At 43.1% G+C, this 12970-nt stretch overlaps 1 protein-coding gene across 4 annotated transcripts in view; it reads right to left on the reverse strand.

Moving 5' to 3' along the window:
* POLR3B (RNA polymerase III subunit B) overlaps positions 1 to 6892 on the reverse strand; it is a 108149-nt gene extending 101257 nt beyond the window's left edge. For 3 of the 4 annotated variants that reach the window (XM_072844248.1, XM_072844247.1, XM_072844250.1), the window contains exons 1-2: positions 6002 to 6892; positions 1758 to 1790 (exon numbers count right to left, since the gene is read on the reverse strand). In XM_072844248.1, coding sequence (XP_072700349.1) covers positions 1758 to 1790; positions 6002 to 6073 — 105 coding nt within the window. In that variant the 5' untranslated portion in view covers positions 6074 to 6892. Of the gene's footprint in view, positions 1 to 1757; positions 1791 to 5132; positions 5298 to 6001 lie in introns of those variants that run through there. The other variant, XM_072844249.1, reaches the window with a different exon arrangement.
* Positions 6893 to 12970: the final 6078 nt, after the last annotated feature.

The raw sequence follows: 12970 nt of genomic DNA on the forward strand, positions 1-12970 counted from the left end.
GCCTGCTTCTCCCTCTGCCTGTGTCTCTGTCTCTCTCTCTGTGTCTGTCATGAATAAATAAAATCTTTAAAAATCAAGGCCACACTACTAACTCATCAACTAAATCTCAAAAGGTAATGTTTATTTTCACCAAGCAATGCTATCAAGTCAAATACACCTAATTTGGTGCTTGTGTGAAACCAAGTACAAGGATTTACATTTGTCCCTCTTCACTGTTGTCATCCTAGCCTAAGAACTAAGTCTTGATTCAGTTGGCCAGCAGCATCGGCAGCCTTATAAACTTTGTGTTTCTATCTTCAGTTGTGTATTAAAATCTTTATACCTATATTTTTGGACAAATATATTGTGGTGTGAGTAAAGGAGATTCTCAACTTTGAGTGACTGAATGAATGAACGAATGAATGAACGAAATGACCACAGACTTAGGTTTCTACTGAATTCTCACTCTCTTCTTGGACTGTCATCAGTTGTCTCCTCTTTTTTGAATCATAAATACCACCTTTTCTCCTCTGCTTATATATAGTCCCTTAAAAAAAAGGGAATAATTAAAAACAACAAAAAAACCTTTCCTTCCCTTGACCTTCTTACCATTTTATATCATCCTGGGTCACTCTTCTTCCTAAAACCTCCTTAACAGCTTCCTATTGCTGTTAAAAGAAAAACCAACTCCTTAACGTGGCTTCAAATCTGGTTAACAATCTGGCCCTGACAGCCTCCCCAGAACCACCCCCCAACACTCTCTTTTTGCCTACAACACACAACCAAGTCAGGTAAGACTTTACTCATTTTTCAAGCCTCCATCTTTTCATTTAGCATACTTTCAACATCCATCCATATTGTAGTATGTACCAGCACTTGATTTCTTCATATTGCTAAATAATAGCCCACTGTAGAGCCACAGTATGGATATACCGTATTTTATTTACCCATCCATCAGTTGATTCCATTTGGGTTGTTCCTACTTTTTGGCTATGATGAACATGTATGTACAAGTTTTATGTGGACATGTGTTTTCATTTCTCTTGAGTAAATAAGTAGGAGTAGAATCGCTGGATCATATGTGGTAACTCTGTTTAACCATTTGAGGCTGTTATCCGAAGCAGTTGCAATATTTTATATTCCCACCAGTAGGGTTCCAATTTCCCCACATCCTCATCGACATTTATTATTACCTTTCTTTTCAACTACAGCCATCCTAGTGGGTGTCAAGCGATCTGTCATTGTGGAACCCGCCCCCGGCCTAGCATAAGCTCTTTTAAAGTGAATTGAAGCCCTCCACTAACCTTATATTCAGCAGTTCCTATGACTATCCACTTATCCATTCCAGCCACACAGACTGGTCACTGTTCCTATAAACACTGTGGAGGCTCCCCTGAGTGCTTTTATCATGGCATGCTCTCTGCATTATACCTTTCAGCTTATAAACCCTGTCCTCCTAAGATGCCGTTTATATCTTACCTCTTTGAGAGACCTTCTCTGGCCACCTATAGCATCACTCTTTTGCTAACCACCACTTTACTACTGCTTAAACTACAACCTACCTCTAAAATTAGATTACCACTCTCCCAACCAGCACCTTAGATATAGGCAGGGAAGCTGCCTTATAATTTTTTGTATTTCTAAAATATAGCAAATTACATAGTTGTGCAAAGTCAAAAATTATTAGTTGATGATAAACACTAAATCATTTTTAAAAAGATGAACTTGGCTTTTTCATTTAAAAAATAACCAATTATTATTAAATGTTAAATGATTACCTTTAAAAATGCTGGAAGTAGCCTCCATTTTTCCTGTGAACCAAAACAAGAGGAGTATCAGCATTCTGTGCCAGCAACCACAATATTCTTGTAAGAAGTTATTTTAGTCTACTAAAAAGAACTTACTTGATCACAGAAAACAGAAGAAAATAAACAAAAATGAAAAGAACAATTTAAAAATTGTAACCACCTGGACCCCTGGGTGGTTCAGCGGTTAAGTGTCTGCCTTCAGCGGAGGGTGAGATCCTGGAGACCTGAGATCAGGTCCTGCATCGGGCTGCCTACATGGAGCCTGCCTCTTTTTTTTTTTTTTTTTAAGATTTTATTTATTTATTCATGAGACACACACACACATACACACACACAAAGAGAGAGAAAGAGAGAGAGGGAAAGAGAAAGAGAGGCAGAGACACAGGCAGAGGGAGAAGCAAGCTCCATGCAGGGAGCCTGACGTGGGACTCCATCCCAGGTCTCCAGGATCACGCCCTGGGCTGAAGGAGGCGCTAAACCACTGAGCCACCGGGGCTGCCCATGGAGTCTGCTTCTCCCTCTGCCTGTGTCTCTGCCTCTGTGTCTCTCATGAATAAATAAACAAAATCTTAAAAAAAAAAAACTGTAACCACCTTTACGGAAATCATATATGTATATATGTGCATACAAATACATATGTATATATACACATATATATACGTACACGTATATAAAAAATTTCTTTAGCAGAATAGACTTTAATCTCTTGATGACTCAAGGTTCCAAGCACTGTTCATACTTTATGTCATGACACCTCCTGAGCAAGTGGGACTTGCCAGTCTGAGACAGGGAAAGTAAGTTTGGGGAAGCTGGATCTCTTGGCCCAAAAAGAGTTATTTCTCCCTCCCATTCTTCTCCAACTAGTGCCTGATCAAAGCTCATCTCATGGCTGCAGGAGGACCACACATGATATTTATCTCCTTCATTAAATAACTTCAAACTCACACACTGCTCAAGCTCTTAGGTCTGCTTTTTATACCTTCCTGAGATTGTAAGTGGCTTGAGATAAGAAGTCTATGTACAGCACCTACTCTGCTAATGGGAAATCCGATAAATGGTTAGAAAGGAGTCTAAAGCAAGAATCGCAGTTTCTGAGTAAAGGCCTGAGGACCACACAGGACTGGCAATAGCTGTAAAGACTGACTTTCACTAGAAGCATCAGTAGGTTCTGAGCAAAAGAGTGATGTGATGATGACTCATTTTAACTGGATGACTCTAGCTGCTGGGTTGAGAACAGACAAGGTTAGAAGCAGAGAAATGACTTAGGAGTTTATTTAAATACTCCAGGCCAATGGTCACAGTATAGAGAGTGAGAAATTGTAGTTAGGAGGCACAATCGAAGTCAATAGGACTTGATCCTAGATTAGAGACTCTGAGAAAGAGGAGTCAGGACTGACACCCCAGAGCTTCCATTTATGGAGAGGAGGAGACTGGGGTACTGTTGAGCAGCAGGTTCAGGTGTGGAGTCGGGAGTCAGGCTGGGAACATATTAAGTTTGATGTACCCATTAGAGATTCAGGGGGAGATGGCAAATAGACAACAAATGGGGATCTGGAACTTGGGAAGAGAGTGGCCTAGAGATATAACTTAGGGAGAGGTGAACGGATGGAGGACAATTAAAGACATGTAATGATGAGATCACCTAAGGAGTGTGGATGGAGAAGAGTCCATGAAGTGAGATTACAAACACTCCAACATGCAGAAAGGAGCAGCAGAAGGCAGATTCAGCAAAGAAGATTGACCAGGAGTGGTCAGGGAGGGAAGCAAACAACCTAGAGAAAGTAAAAAACATTCTTCAAGAAGAGGAGGCGGGTGGCATATGGAGTACATATGTACCTGTAACTTCCTCTCAATGTTGCTGTGGCCCTAAAACTACTCTAAAAAAAGTCAGTCTACTAAAAAAGAAGGGAGCCAGGCAAAACTAATCTAAAGGTACTTGGGGTTCAAAAAGGTTCATAAGGGAACTTTCTGGGGTAATGGAAAAGTTCTAGACCTTGTATTTGAGGGGTAGTTATTTGGGAATACATAACTGTCAAAACAAATGTCATTGAACACTCGACATCTGTGCATTTTATTATATGTAAATCTACAAAAAGGATTAAGTGAAAAATCTAGAAGGAACTGTGAGTAGAGAATGAAGATTTCAGGGCAAAATGGGGAAGGAGGTGGGAATGGTGGGAAAGGAATCTGTAGAAGTAAATAGTGGCCAGATTGAGCAGAACCTTATAAACATGGTTAAGATGTTAGATTGTGCCCTAAGAGCACAGGGCAGAGATTGAAGAATTTTAACCAAGGGAGCAACACGATCTTATCTGTGTATTTAAACTGACGGTAAAATAAAAATAAAACTGAGGGCTCTGGCTTGGAGTGAGACAAGTAAGTCAGCAGTGTAAGAAGAGAGGACAGTAGTAGTTCAAAAGTAATGAGAATGAAGCAACAGATTTGAGTGTATTTAGTAGGTAGCACCCTTAAGATATGACGGTGGAGGGGATCCCTGGGTGGCGCAGCGGTTTGGCGCCTGCCTTTGGCCCAGGGCGCGATCCTGGAGTCCCGGGATCGAATCCCACCTCGGGCTCCCTGCATGGAGCCTGCTTCTCCCTCTGCCTGTGTCTCTGCCTCTCTCTCTCTCTCTCTCTCTCTGTGTGTGATCGTAAATAAATAAAAATTTAAAAAAAGATTAAAAAAAAAAAAGATATGATGGTGGACTGGACACAGAGGGCCAGGAAGAGGATTGTTATTCCTGATTCAGAAGCCTGGGACTGTGCTTCTGGTTCCTTCACAATTTGTGCAAATTCAGGAAAGATATAGAAATCCTTTACGATTAGGGAGACGTGCCTAAGGATGAAGACTAAAATCCGACTGTCAAGAATCCAAAATCCAAATCAGCCACTTAATGGCGTTTAGACACTGGATTAATTACATAACCTCTCTGGGCCTCAAAAATCTTCACTGGCAAAATGGAGTGAAAATTGTACTTATTTCAGAGAATCAAATAATGCAATGCACGCTAGGCTTAACCAGAGCCTGTCACATAGCACGTGGTCAGGAAATGCTGGCTCTTAACTTCAACCAAGTTTTAAAAAAAGAAAGAAAAGAAAAAAAAAAAATCCGGGAATGCCTGATGATCATCCATGTACTTCAGGCACTCATGGGCTAAATCTGATGGACCGGGGACGCCTGGGAGGCCCATCGGTGGAGCGTCTGCCTTCGGCTCAGGGCGTGATCCCCGGGGCCTGGGATCGAGTCCCGCATCGGGCTCCCCGCAGGGAGCCTGCTTCTCCCTCTGCCTGGGTCTCTCATGAATAAACACATAAAATCTTGAAAATAAATAAATAAAAAACAAACCTGATGGACTCATCGTGATGGACCTCACTAATCTGCCAAATGGTTATAAAGAAATTCTTATAATGCACTGGATTCACAGATCACGTCACTGGCGGGCTTAGACCCTTCAAGAGCATCCCGCACGGCTCCTTCCGAGGTCTACGCAAGGTCCAAAGCGTCCCCGGTGAGCGCCCCCCTCACTACTCACTGCCCGTCTCTCTCCCTGCGCTCTCCGCACTCCAGTTCCCCCGGACGGCCCCGAGAACGCCGCCGCAGGCCTGACCCTCACCCTCCCTGCTCCTCCCCCTTAAAGCCCTCCTGGACTGGTCCACGTCCCCGTTCCCCGCCGGTCGATTGTGAGCCGCAGAGAGGTAACGTGAGCCTTTCCAGCGAGCACAATCCTGTCCCCGGCGGAACCTCACGAGGCGGCTCACGGTAGGGCTCGCCTCCGGTTATCCGATGAAAGAGATGGGGCTACTCCCCAAAATGTAGATTTTTTTTTTTTTTTAACTCAAAAGATATTGGGTAAATATTCAGGGCGTTGAAAATACTCGTGCAGCCCGAAAGTGACTTCCAGGTTAAAATGATGCCTAGCCCGGGACGCGGAGGTGGGACCTCCCCAAGGCGTCCTCCCAACCCTGCGAGGATGCGCTCCGGGCCCGCAGCTGGGCGCGAGGACCCAGGCCGCAGCGACACACGCAAAGCCTCAAAGGGGCGCCGCCCCCTCCCCGCGCACGCGGCGACCCGCACCGGAAGAGACCCGGCCCCGCGCCCCGGGCATGCGCAGAGCTGCCGCGCCCGTCCCGCTCGCCGCGCCGCGAGAGCTCTCGGGGCAACGCCTCCTGCGGCTGCTCCCGGCCCCTTCCGCTCCCCGCCTGCCCGGCCCTCACCTCTACGGTGGGGATGGGCGCCGCCAGCTGCTCTGGGGTCAGGTTCCCGAACTCCTCCGCGAGCACATCCATGCTGCGCTGCTCCCGACCAAGGCAGAAACAAGCGGAGCCCCCGCGCCCGCTTTCGCTGCAACACGCGTGAAGAGCGACGCGCCCCTGCCTAAACGGTCCCCGCGCGGAGGTTAATCGGCGGCGTGACAGAAACGTTCCGCCTGCTCCTGGCCCGAACCTGCGGTGGAACCCGGATGTGGCTGCGGCGAAGCCGGGAACCTGCGCCCCCTGCCGTCGCCCGGAGGTCTCTGCCAGCTCATCTGAACCACAGGACAGGTTTAGTGCCGGCTCTCCCACGATGGACACCAGTTTTGTGATTTTTTACACTACACTATCGTTTGTAATGTTTATATACGCTGTTGTTTGTGTACACTACTGCTTGCAATGTTTTAAATAATCCAGAGAAAAGGGTAAACGGATACTCTGTGCGACTTGAGCTGCCGAGGCAGAGAATTCGTTTAATCCAACCCAAAAACGACACGTTGTATAGAATGGAAAACTAGGGAAACTTATATGCTTAGTAGTAGGGGATTGGTTAAAAAAAAATTATAGTACGTGTGTGATGGAATATTGTGCAACCATCAAGATGACCTAAAGTGAGCGATTCACTCACTAGAGACTAGAGCAGAACAGGATGGTAATTAGGACAATGTTCAATTCTCACAGGACTGGGAATAAATACCAGGATGTGGAGAAATTTAGTATGAAATTGTCATTTTAAATCAGGCAAAGACAGGTTATCCAATAAACGATACTGGAACAGCTGATGAGCCATTTAGGAAAAAAAAAGACGTTAAGTAAACCCTATATGGCTTAAGTATTTAAATTTAAGACGTTAAAAGAAAATGTAAGTAAATGTGTTCATTAGATTGAGATTGTGAAAGCCTTCAAGGACAGCAACATACAAATCCTAAAGGGAAATATTCATAGATTTGATAATGTAATTGTAACCATAGTTATAATGGTTCCATAAAAGTGCAGATTTTTCTGCACAGATTTTTAAACTCACCATGCATAGAGTTCTTTAAAAACACAAGTTGAGAGAAGACAAAGGATTGGACTGGTAGCCCTAATTTAAAATGAACTCCTACAGATCAATAGGAAAAGCTCCCATTGGAAGAAAACAGGGTGAAAGACCAACAGTTGTTTAATTGGTACACAGTTTACATTTGGGAAAATACAAAAAAATCATGGAATTGGGCAATGGTAAGGGTTGCGGGACAGTGTGAACATCCTTAAAGCATACTGAACTGCACACTTCAAAACAGTTGTAATGGTAAATTTTGTGTATTTTGCCACAGTAAATTTTGAAAATTTGTAGATCTACCGTTTTCTCATCGTGAACGTATAACCCTTGCATGCAGTTTGTGAATTAGCTACTTCAAGTAAATTTCAGTGCTTATCTCCTAAGTATTGCACTAAGATCTGAAAGTAGAAGGGAAAGAAACGTTAAAAGAAGCTTAACCCTGTTCTCAGAGATCTTCGGGTTTAACTTAAAGAGGCATATATACTTTTGTATCATCTTTGTGAATTACCAGAGAGCAGCCTATTTCTAATCGAGCCTGTAGGGGACTGCGAGGTGATGTTTAGATGTTCTTAAGTTTGGCTCAGATGTGTTGGCTTACTGCTCCAAAGTCCTTTTGGCTTTCCATGCTCAAAGTGGTTCTCCAATTTTAGCGTTTGAATCACCTGGAGAGCTTGTTAAAACAACCTCAATTTTCATATTAGGCAGGTTTGAGCTGGGGCCTGCCAGTTTGCATTTCCAGTAAGTTCCCAGGTGATGCGGACGCTGCTGGCCCAGTGATCACACTTCGGGAATCACTCTCCAATGTAAGACATATCGCAGCATACCGTATTCTCTGTTCATGCATCTAGCTCTTCAGACGGGGAGCTCCTGGAACGGGGACCATCTTGTTTGTCTTTGCATTCCCGGGTTCTCACCCACTGTGCCTTCCTGAATAAATTTTTGTTGAATAATTTGAAAGAAAATAATGCAATGAGTGTTAATAAATTTGATATTTCATGTTTTTAAAAAGTTGATTTTAGTTTCTCTTGCTAAGAGGTGGATCAGGTGGCAGTGGTCCCAGACTCGCGCATGGCAGCAGTCAGCTGATGCTGAGTGGTGTGGGGACCCCTTACACCACAGCTGCCACAATCCTTGCAATCCTTCCCTTGGTACACCTGCCTCCCCCCTCCAATTCCCCCTTCTCCTGGTATTGGTATTTGCCCCCAGGTCAATCCATGACCATTGACCATGACCAAGCCACCATATTTTTTATAATTATTTTTAATATCATTTAGTCACATAATTTATAGTAGCATGGGTTTATAAAAGATGTTTAAGACTGGTTGGTAACTTAGTCTTGTCTTAGATTTTTTTTGAAAATGGAGAAGAAGGGAGTTACGAGTCAGAATATTTCAGGCTGACGTGTTGAATATAAATTCTACAAACAGCAAATAGGAATGTAACTTATTTAAGCCTATCGGTTCACATTTTTAAAAGCACCCTCATTTCTTTAAGGTGAAGTACTATTAATGTACTTTTTTTTTAGCTTTAAAAATAGTTTATTTCCTTCTTCACAAACACTTGAGCCTTCTGAACATTATGCAAGGCACCACAAATTAAATAAAAACATTTATTAGATTCTAATTGTCTTACACGATTCAAAAATAAGTGGGATTTTTCAAAGCAAATAGGTGCCAACTGTGGGGGGCTGGGGTAGGGTGGTAGGGGGCATGAATGCAGGCATCGGGACAGAGGGCACGTGCTTTCCTACACTGTCTACTCAAACAGGCAGTGACAGTACGTGAGCATCAGATGAGCAGTAATTCAAAATGAGTACACCCAGGAGAGGTGCTGCATCTCATGGATTCTCTGTCTACAGGATACAATGCCTCAAGAACCTCCCTAAAAAGACCTCTCTAATTACCTAAGGAACTGAATTTTAAAAACCAAAAAGCCAGAAGCAGTTCTCCTATTTCTCTGTTTTCTGTTGTCACTTGAGATATTAGTGCAAAAAAGACTCATGGTTTGAATAGAAGCCTGGACGTTTGGGGAAGGAATCTCAGAGGGAAACCTGGCTGACATCTTGGAATACGGGACCATCACTTAAGTATAAAGTGCCAAGGGGCCAGGTGAGAAGGTGACCAGTGCCGTGGAGAAGTGGGGAGGGGAATAGGGGCATTGGTTAAAGCAGAGCAAAAGGGAACAGTGGAATTGTCCAAGCTGGATGCCCATTTACTCTTTGCCAGGCATTGGAATACACTCTGTGTGCATTCTCTGATGGAATGATCAACCTCTGGGAGCTAAGTATGCTTATATCCAGGTGAAGACACTAAGTTTCATAGGGATTAAGAAATCTGCCAAGCAGATGTGCAATTTAAATCCCTAAGTATCTGACACCAGAGCTCATGCTTCCAGTCGCTCTATCACGATACCACACTGAGTGGATACGGTGGCAGAAGACACTCCAAGCAGAGAAAAACAGCGTGAGCAGTGGCATGAGAGCTTTACACAGCACTACACCGAGTGTGGTTCTCCATCAGCCTGTCTATAGGGAAGTGTCTATAAAGGACACTAGAAAGATCCAGTGGGGCTGGGCTGTTGTTAGCTTTTATGCCATGTTAAAGAAATTAGACCTTATTCTGAGAGGCTTCAACATGAAGACGCTAGAAACAAAAGAAAAAGATGGTCCTCTCTTCTTCAAAATCCCCAGACTGGGAGAAAACCTGTGATCCTGATTTCTATACCTGAGTAAACAATAGAACTAGAAAAGACTACAAGTGTTGGAGAAAGAATATGGGCTCTTCAGTCTGAAAAGGCAAGGGCAAAGATGGGAGTCTGTGAAGCCTATCATTTCACAAATAGCAAGGTAAGAAAGAACATGGACAGACGCCCCAAACCACTGTAATCAGAGAACAGCCTGCCTTTTGAGCAAGGATGGATGGTCCAAAAACCTCTTGCTGCTTGACATGCCCACAAGCCCCTTCTCTGAAAAGCCTTGCATTGTGTCAAGGGATCCACCCGTACTGTGAGAATTGATAGGGCCAGGAACCTGCCAAAGACGGTGATGTAGGGGAGCCAAGGTATCTTGCCATAAAGGAGACCCCTATCAGTGCAGGAGAGTGGGGAAGAGTGTCCATACTGAGTAATGGCAATTGGACCAAATAACTTCTCTCTGGGATGTTCTTAATGAGATATCAGAAGGAGGGCAGCCATAGAAAGAAGCAGAGAAGTAAAATGCCAAGGATGCATTTGGTAGCATCATGACAGTCAGTGAGAAATACTTTTGATTGGAGGCCCTTAGGACACCAATATAACAAGTAGTTTAGGAGCACACATTCCAGGGCTAGACTCCTCGGGTTCAAAAACACTAGCTCTGTGACCTTGAACAACTTCCTCAGTCAATCTGAGTTTCATTTTGCCTACATGGAAAATAGTGATAAAGTCAGTCTCTCAGTCTTCCAAATGGAAAAGGCTTGTTGAATAGCAGAAACAAACAAACAAACAAACAAAAATCCATGATCACATACATTTGTGAAGTTTTAATAATTTGAATGTGAGAAATGTGTGAGGCCACCTAATCTAGCATTGCTTCTGAGAATAACACTAAAAAATGATTCAAGGGAAGGTATAGGCATGTGAAGTCAACTTTTATTGGTGTGTGCAGATGAACTGTTGAACAAATAGTTCCCAGATCTCAGTGGCCTCACATACCCACATTTCTCAAATTATCGCTGAAAGCAGGGGGTAGGTTGGTGCTCAGGGTGTTGTGCATTTATAGATCAGGTGTATGAAGTGCTTAGAGTATTTCTTGCCATATGGCAAGTGCTCAGTGGCTATTGCTATTTAATAATTATTATTATTATTATTATTATTATTACTATTATTATTATTTTCCTGAAAGATTAAAGAATTATATTCAGGTTCTCTATCAAGCCTGCCAGTGAAGCTGCTGAGACAGATTCCTGGGTTTTCTTTCTTCTCTATAAAGCCTTGCAATAAATGTCTCGGTCTCTTTCCATTGAAATCTGAAAGAGGCTCACGTAAGTTTAGAAAGAAAAAGAGAAAGCTTCACCCCAAAAATAGAGAATAAGAGGACATAAATTGATAATACCAACATACTTTCTAAAAGATTAGATCGTAAGTGATTACTAAATACAACTAGAACATGTTGGGTTTGTCACTTTGCTTTGCAGTTGACACCAAGGACAATTACCGCCACCTTCTGCATATCCTTGAGTTTCTCTGCCAATGACAATACTGAGCTTAATGAACCGTGGTTCTGATGGGATATGACAATTTCTTTTCTGATGTAGTTAAGTGCTTGACCATCACAGCTCACAATACTAAAACCTCCTGAAGCTTGAAAGAGATTTAGGACTAATAAATTATAGTTATTTTTTTTTTTTTTTTTAATTATAGTTATTTTAATGTATTCTGACTACATTATGCTTTAGAGTCTGCAGACAATTTTGAATACATTATTTGATTCTCACAACATTTCTGTGAGGTAGGATAGGAAACAGGCTCAAGGGGATTAAAACTGGCTTGAGTTCATAGAGCTATTAAGTAGAGGAAGTGAATTCAAACTCAGGTCTTGTGACTCCTCAGTCCCATGTTACTTTTACTAAACAATGAGTGGAAAATTTTGTAACTTAACATCCCCAGAAGTAAAACAAGCTGAACTTGAGTTGGAAGAATGATTCGAGTTAGAAATAAAAATATGTTGCACAACAGGTGGCGCACTTCACAGCCGTGGCAGGCTTTGCCAACCAGCACTCTTTACTGCTTATCCTGGATCTGGCTTCAAAATCCTCTCTGCATGGTGCTCTGGAGAACTACGACTAAAAAAAATCAGAGCAAGCACATGGTTTTAAATCTTTTTCATGGGAAGAAGTTCCATGGGGCTTGTGGAAGGAAGCTGGAAGGACCCGAGGTAGAGACTGCTAATGCTTACCAACATACCCAAATCGGCCTCTTCTTCCTCAACACATTGTTCTGCCTCTGTTGCAGTTAGATGAGGCCACATGATTGAGTTCTGGCCAATGAACCATGAGTGGAAGTGGGCAAGCCTTTTCTTTCCCTATTTTCTGAGTGAATGGAGACTTTGAAGATCTAGGGGGCAGCAGCAACAGAATGGACGAAGTTGGGCTACTGAAAGGCTGAATGGAGCAGCACCTCCCCCCGAGCCCACCAACCTACCCCCTGCTTTCAGCCATAATTTGAGAAATGTGGGTATGTGAGGCCACTGAGATCTGGGAACTATTTGTTCAACAGTTCATCTGCACACACCAATAAAAGTTGACTTCACATGCCTATACCTTCCCTTGAATCATTTTTTAGTGTTATTCTCAGAAGCAATGCTAGATTAGGTGGCCTCACACATTTCTCACATTCAAATTATTAAAACTTCACAAATGTATGTGATCATGGATTTTTGTTTGTTTGTTTGTTTGTTTCTGCTATTCAACAAGTCTTTTCCATTTGGAAGAAATCTCTAGTTGGGTAACCTTGATGGGATCATGGGAATCTAAGGGTCAGCTACTCACTCATTCCATGCCCTACAAATCAGAGCCTGGGCACTTGGCCTGGATTCTTCTAACTGCTTGTTGATATCTGGGTTAAAACCCTTGAGCAAATGAGGCAAAGAAGCAAGGACAGTTGAGAAATGAATCTCTGGAGCTGTAAGACTGAATCCAGCTTGCATTGCATTCTGAATCCAGAGTCCTGCAGCTTGCATTGCCCTGGTTCCTACTCATTTTCAGAGCCCGATTTCCCAGATTAAGAAGATTCTGTGAGGTACTTGATATCTGTGCAATAAGCTCCCTTTCTGCTTCAGTTGGCCTGGGTCCATTTCTGTTGCTTATACCACGTGTTCATGTGTGAGAGCACGTAGTACACAATCTACACACAGG

Source organism: Canis lupus, chromosome 11, assembly GCF_048164855.1.
Source record: "Canis lupus baileyi chromosome 11, mCanLup2.hap1, whole genome shotgun sequence".
Taxonomy (NCBI): domain Eukaryota; kingdom Metazoa; phylum Chordata; class Mammalia; order Carnivora; family Canidae; genus Canis; species Canis lupus.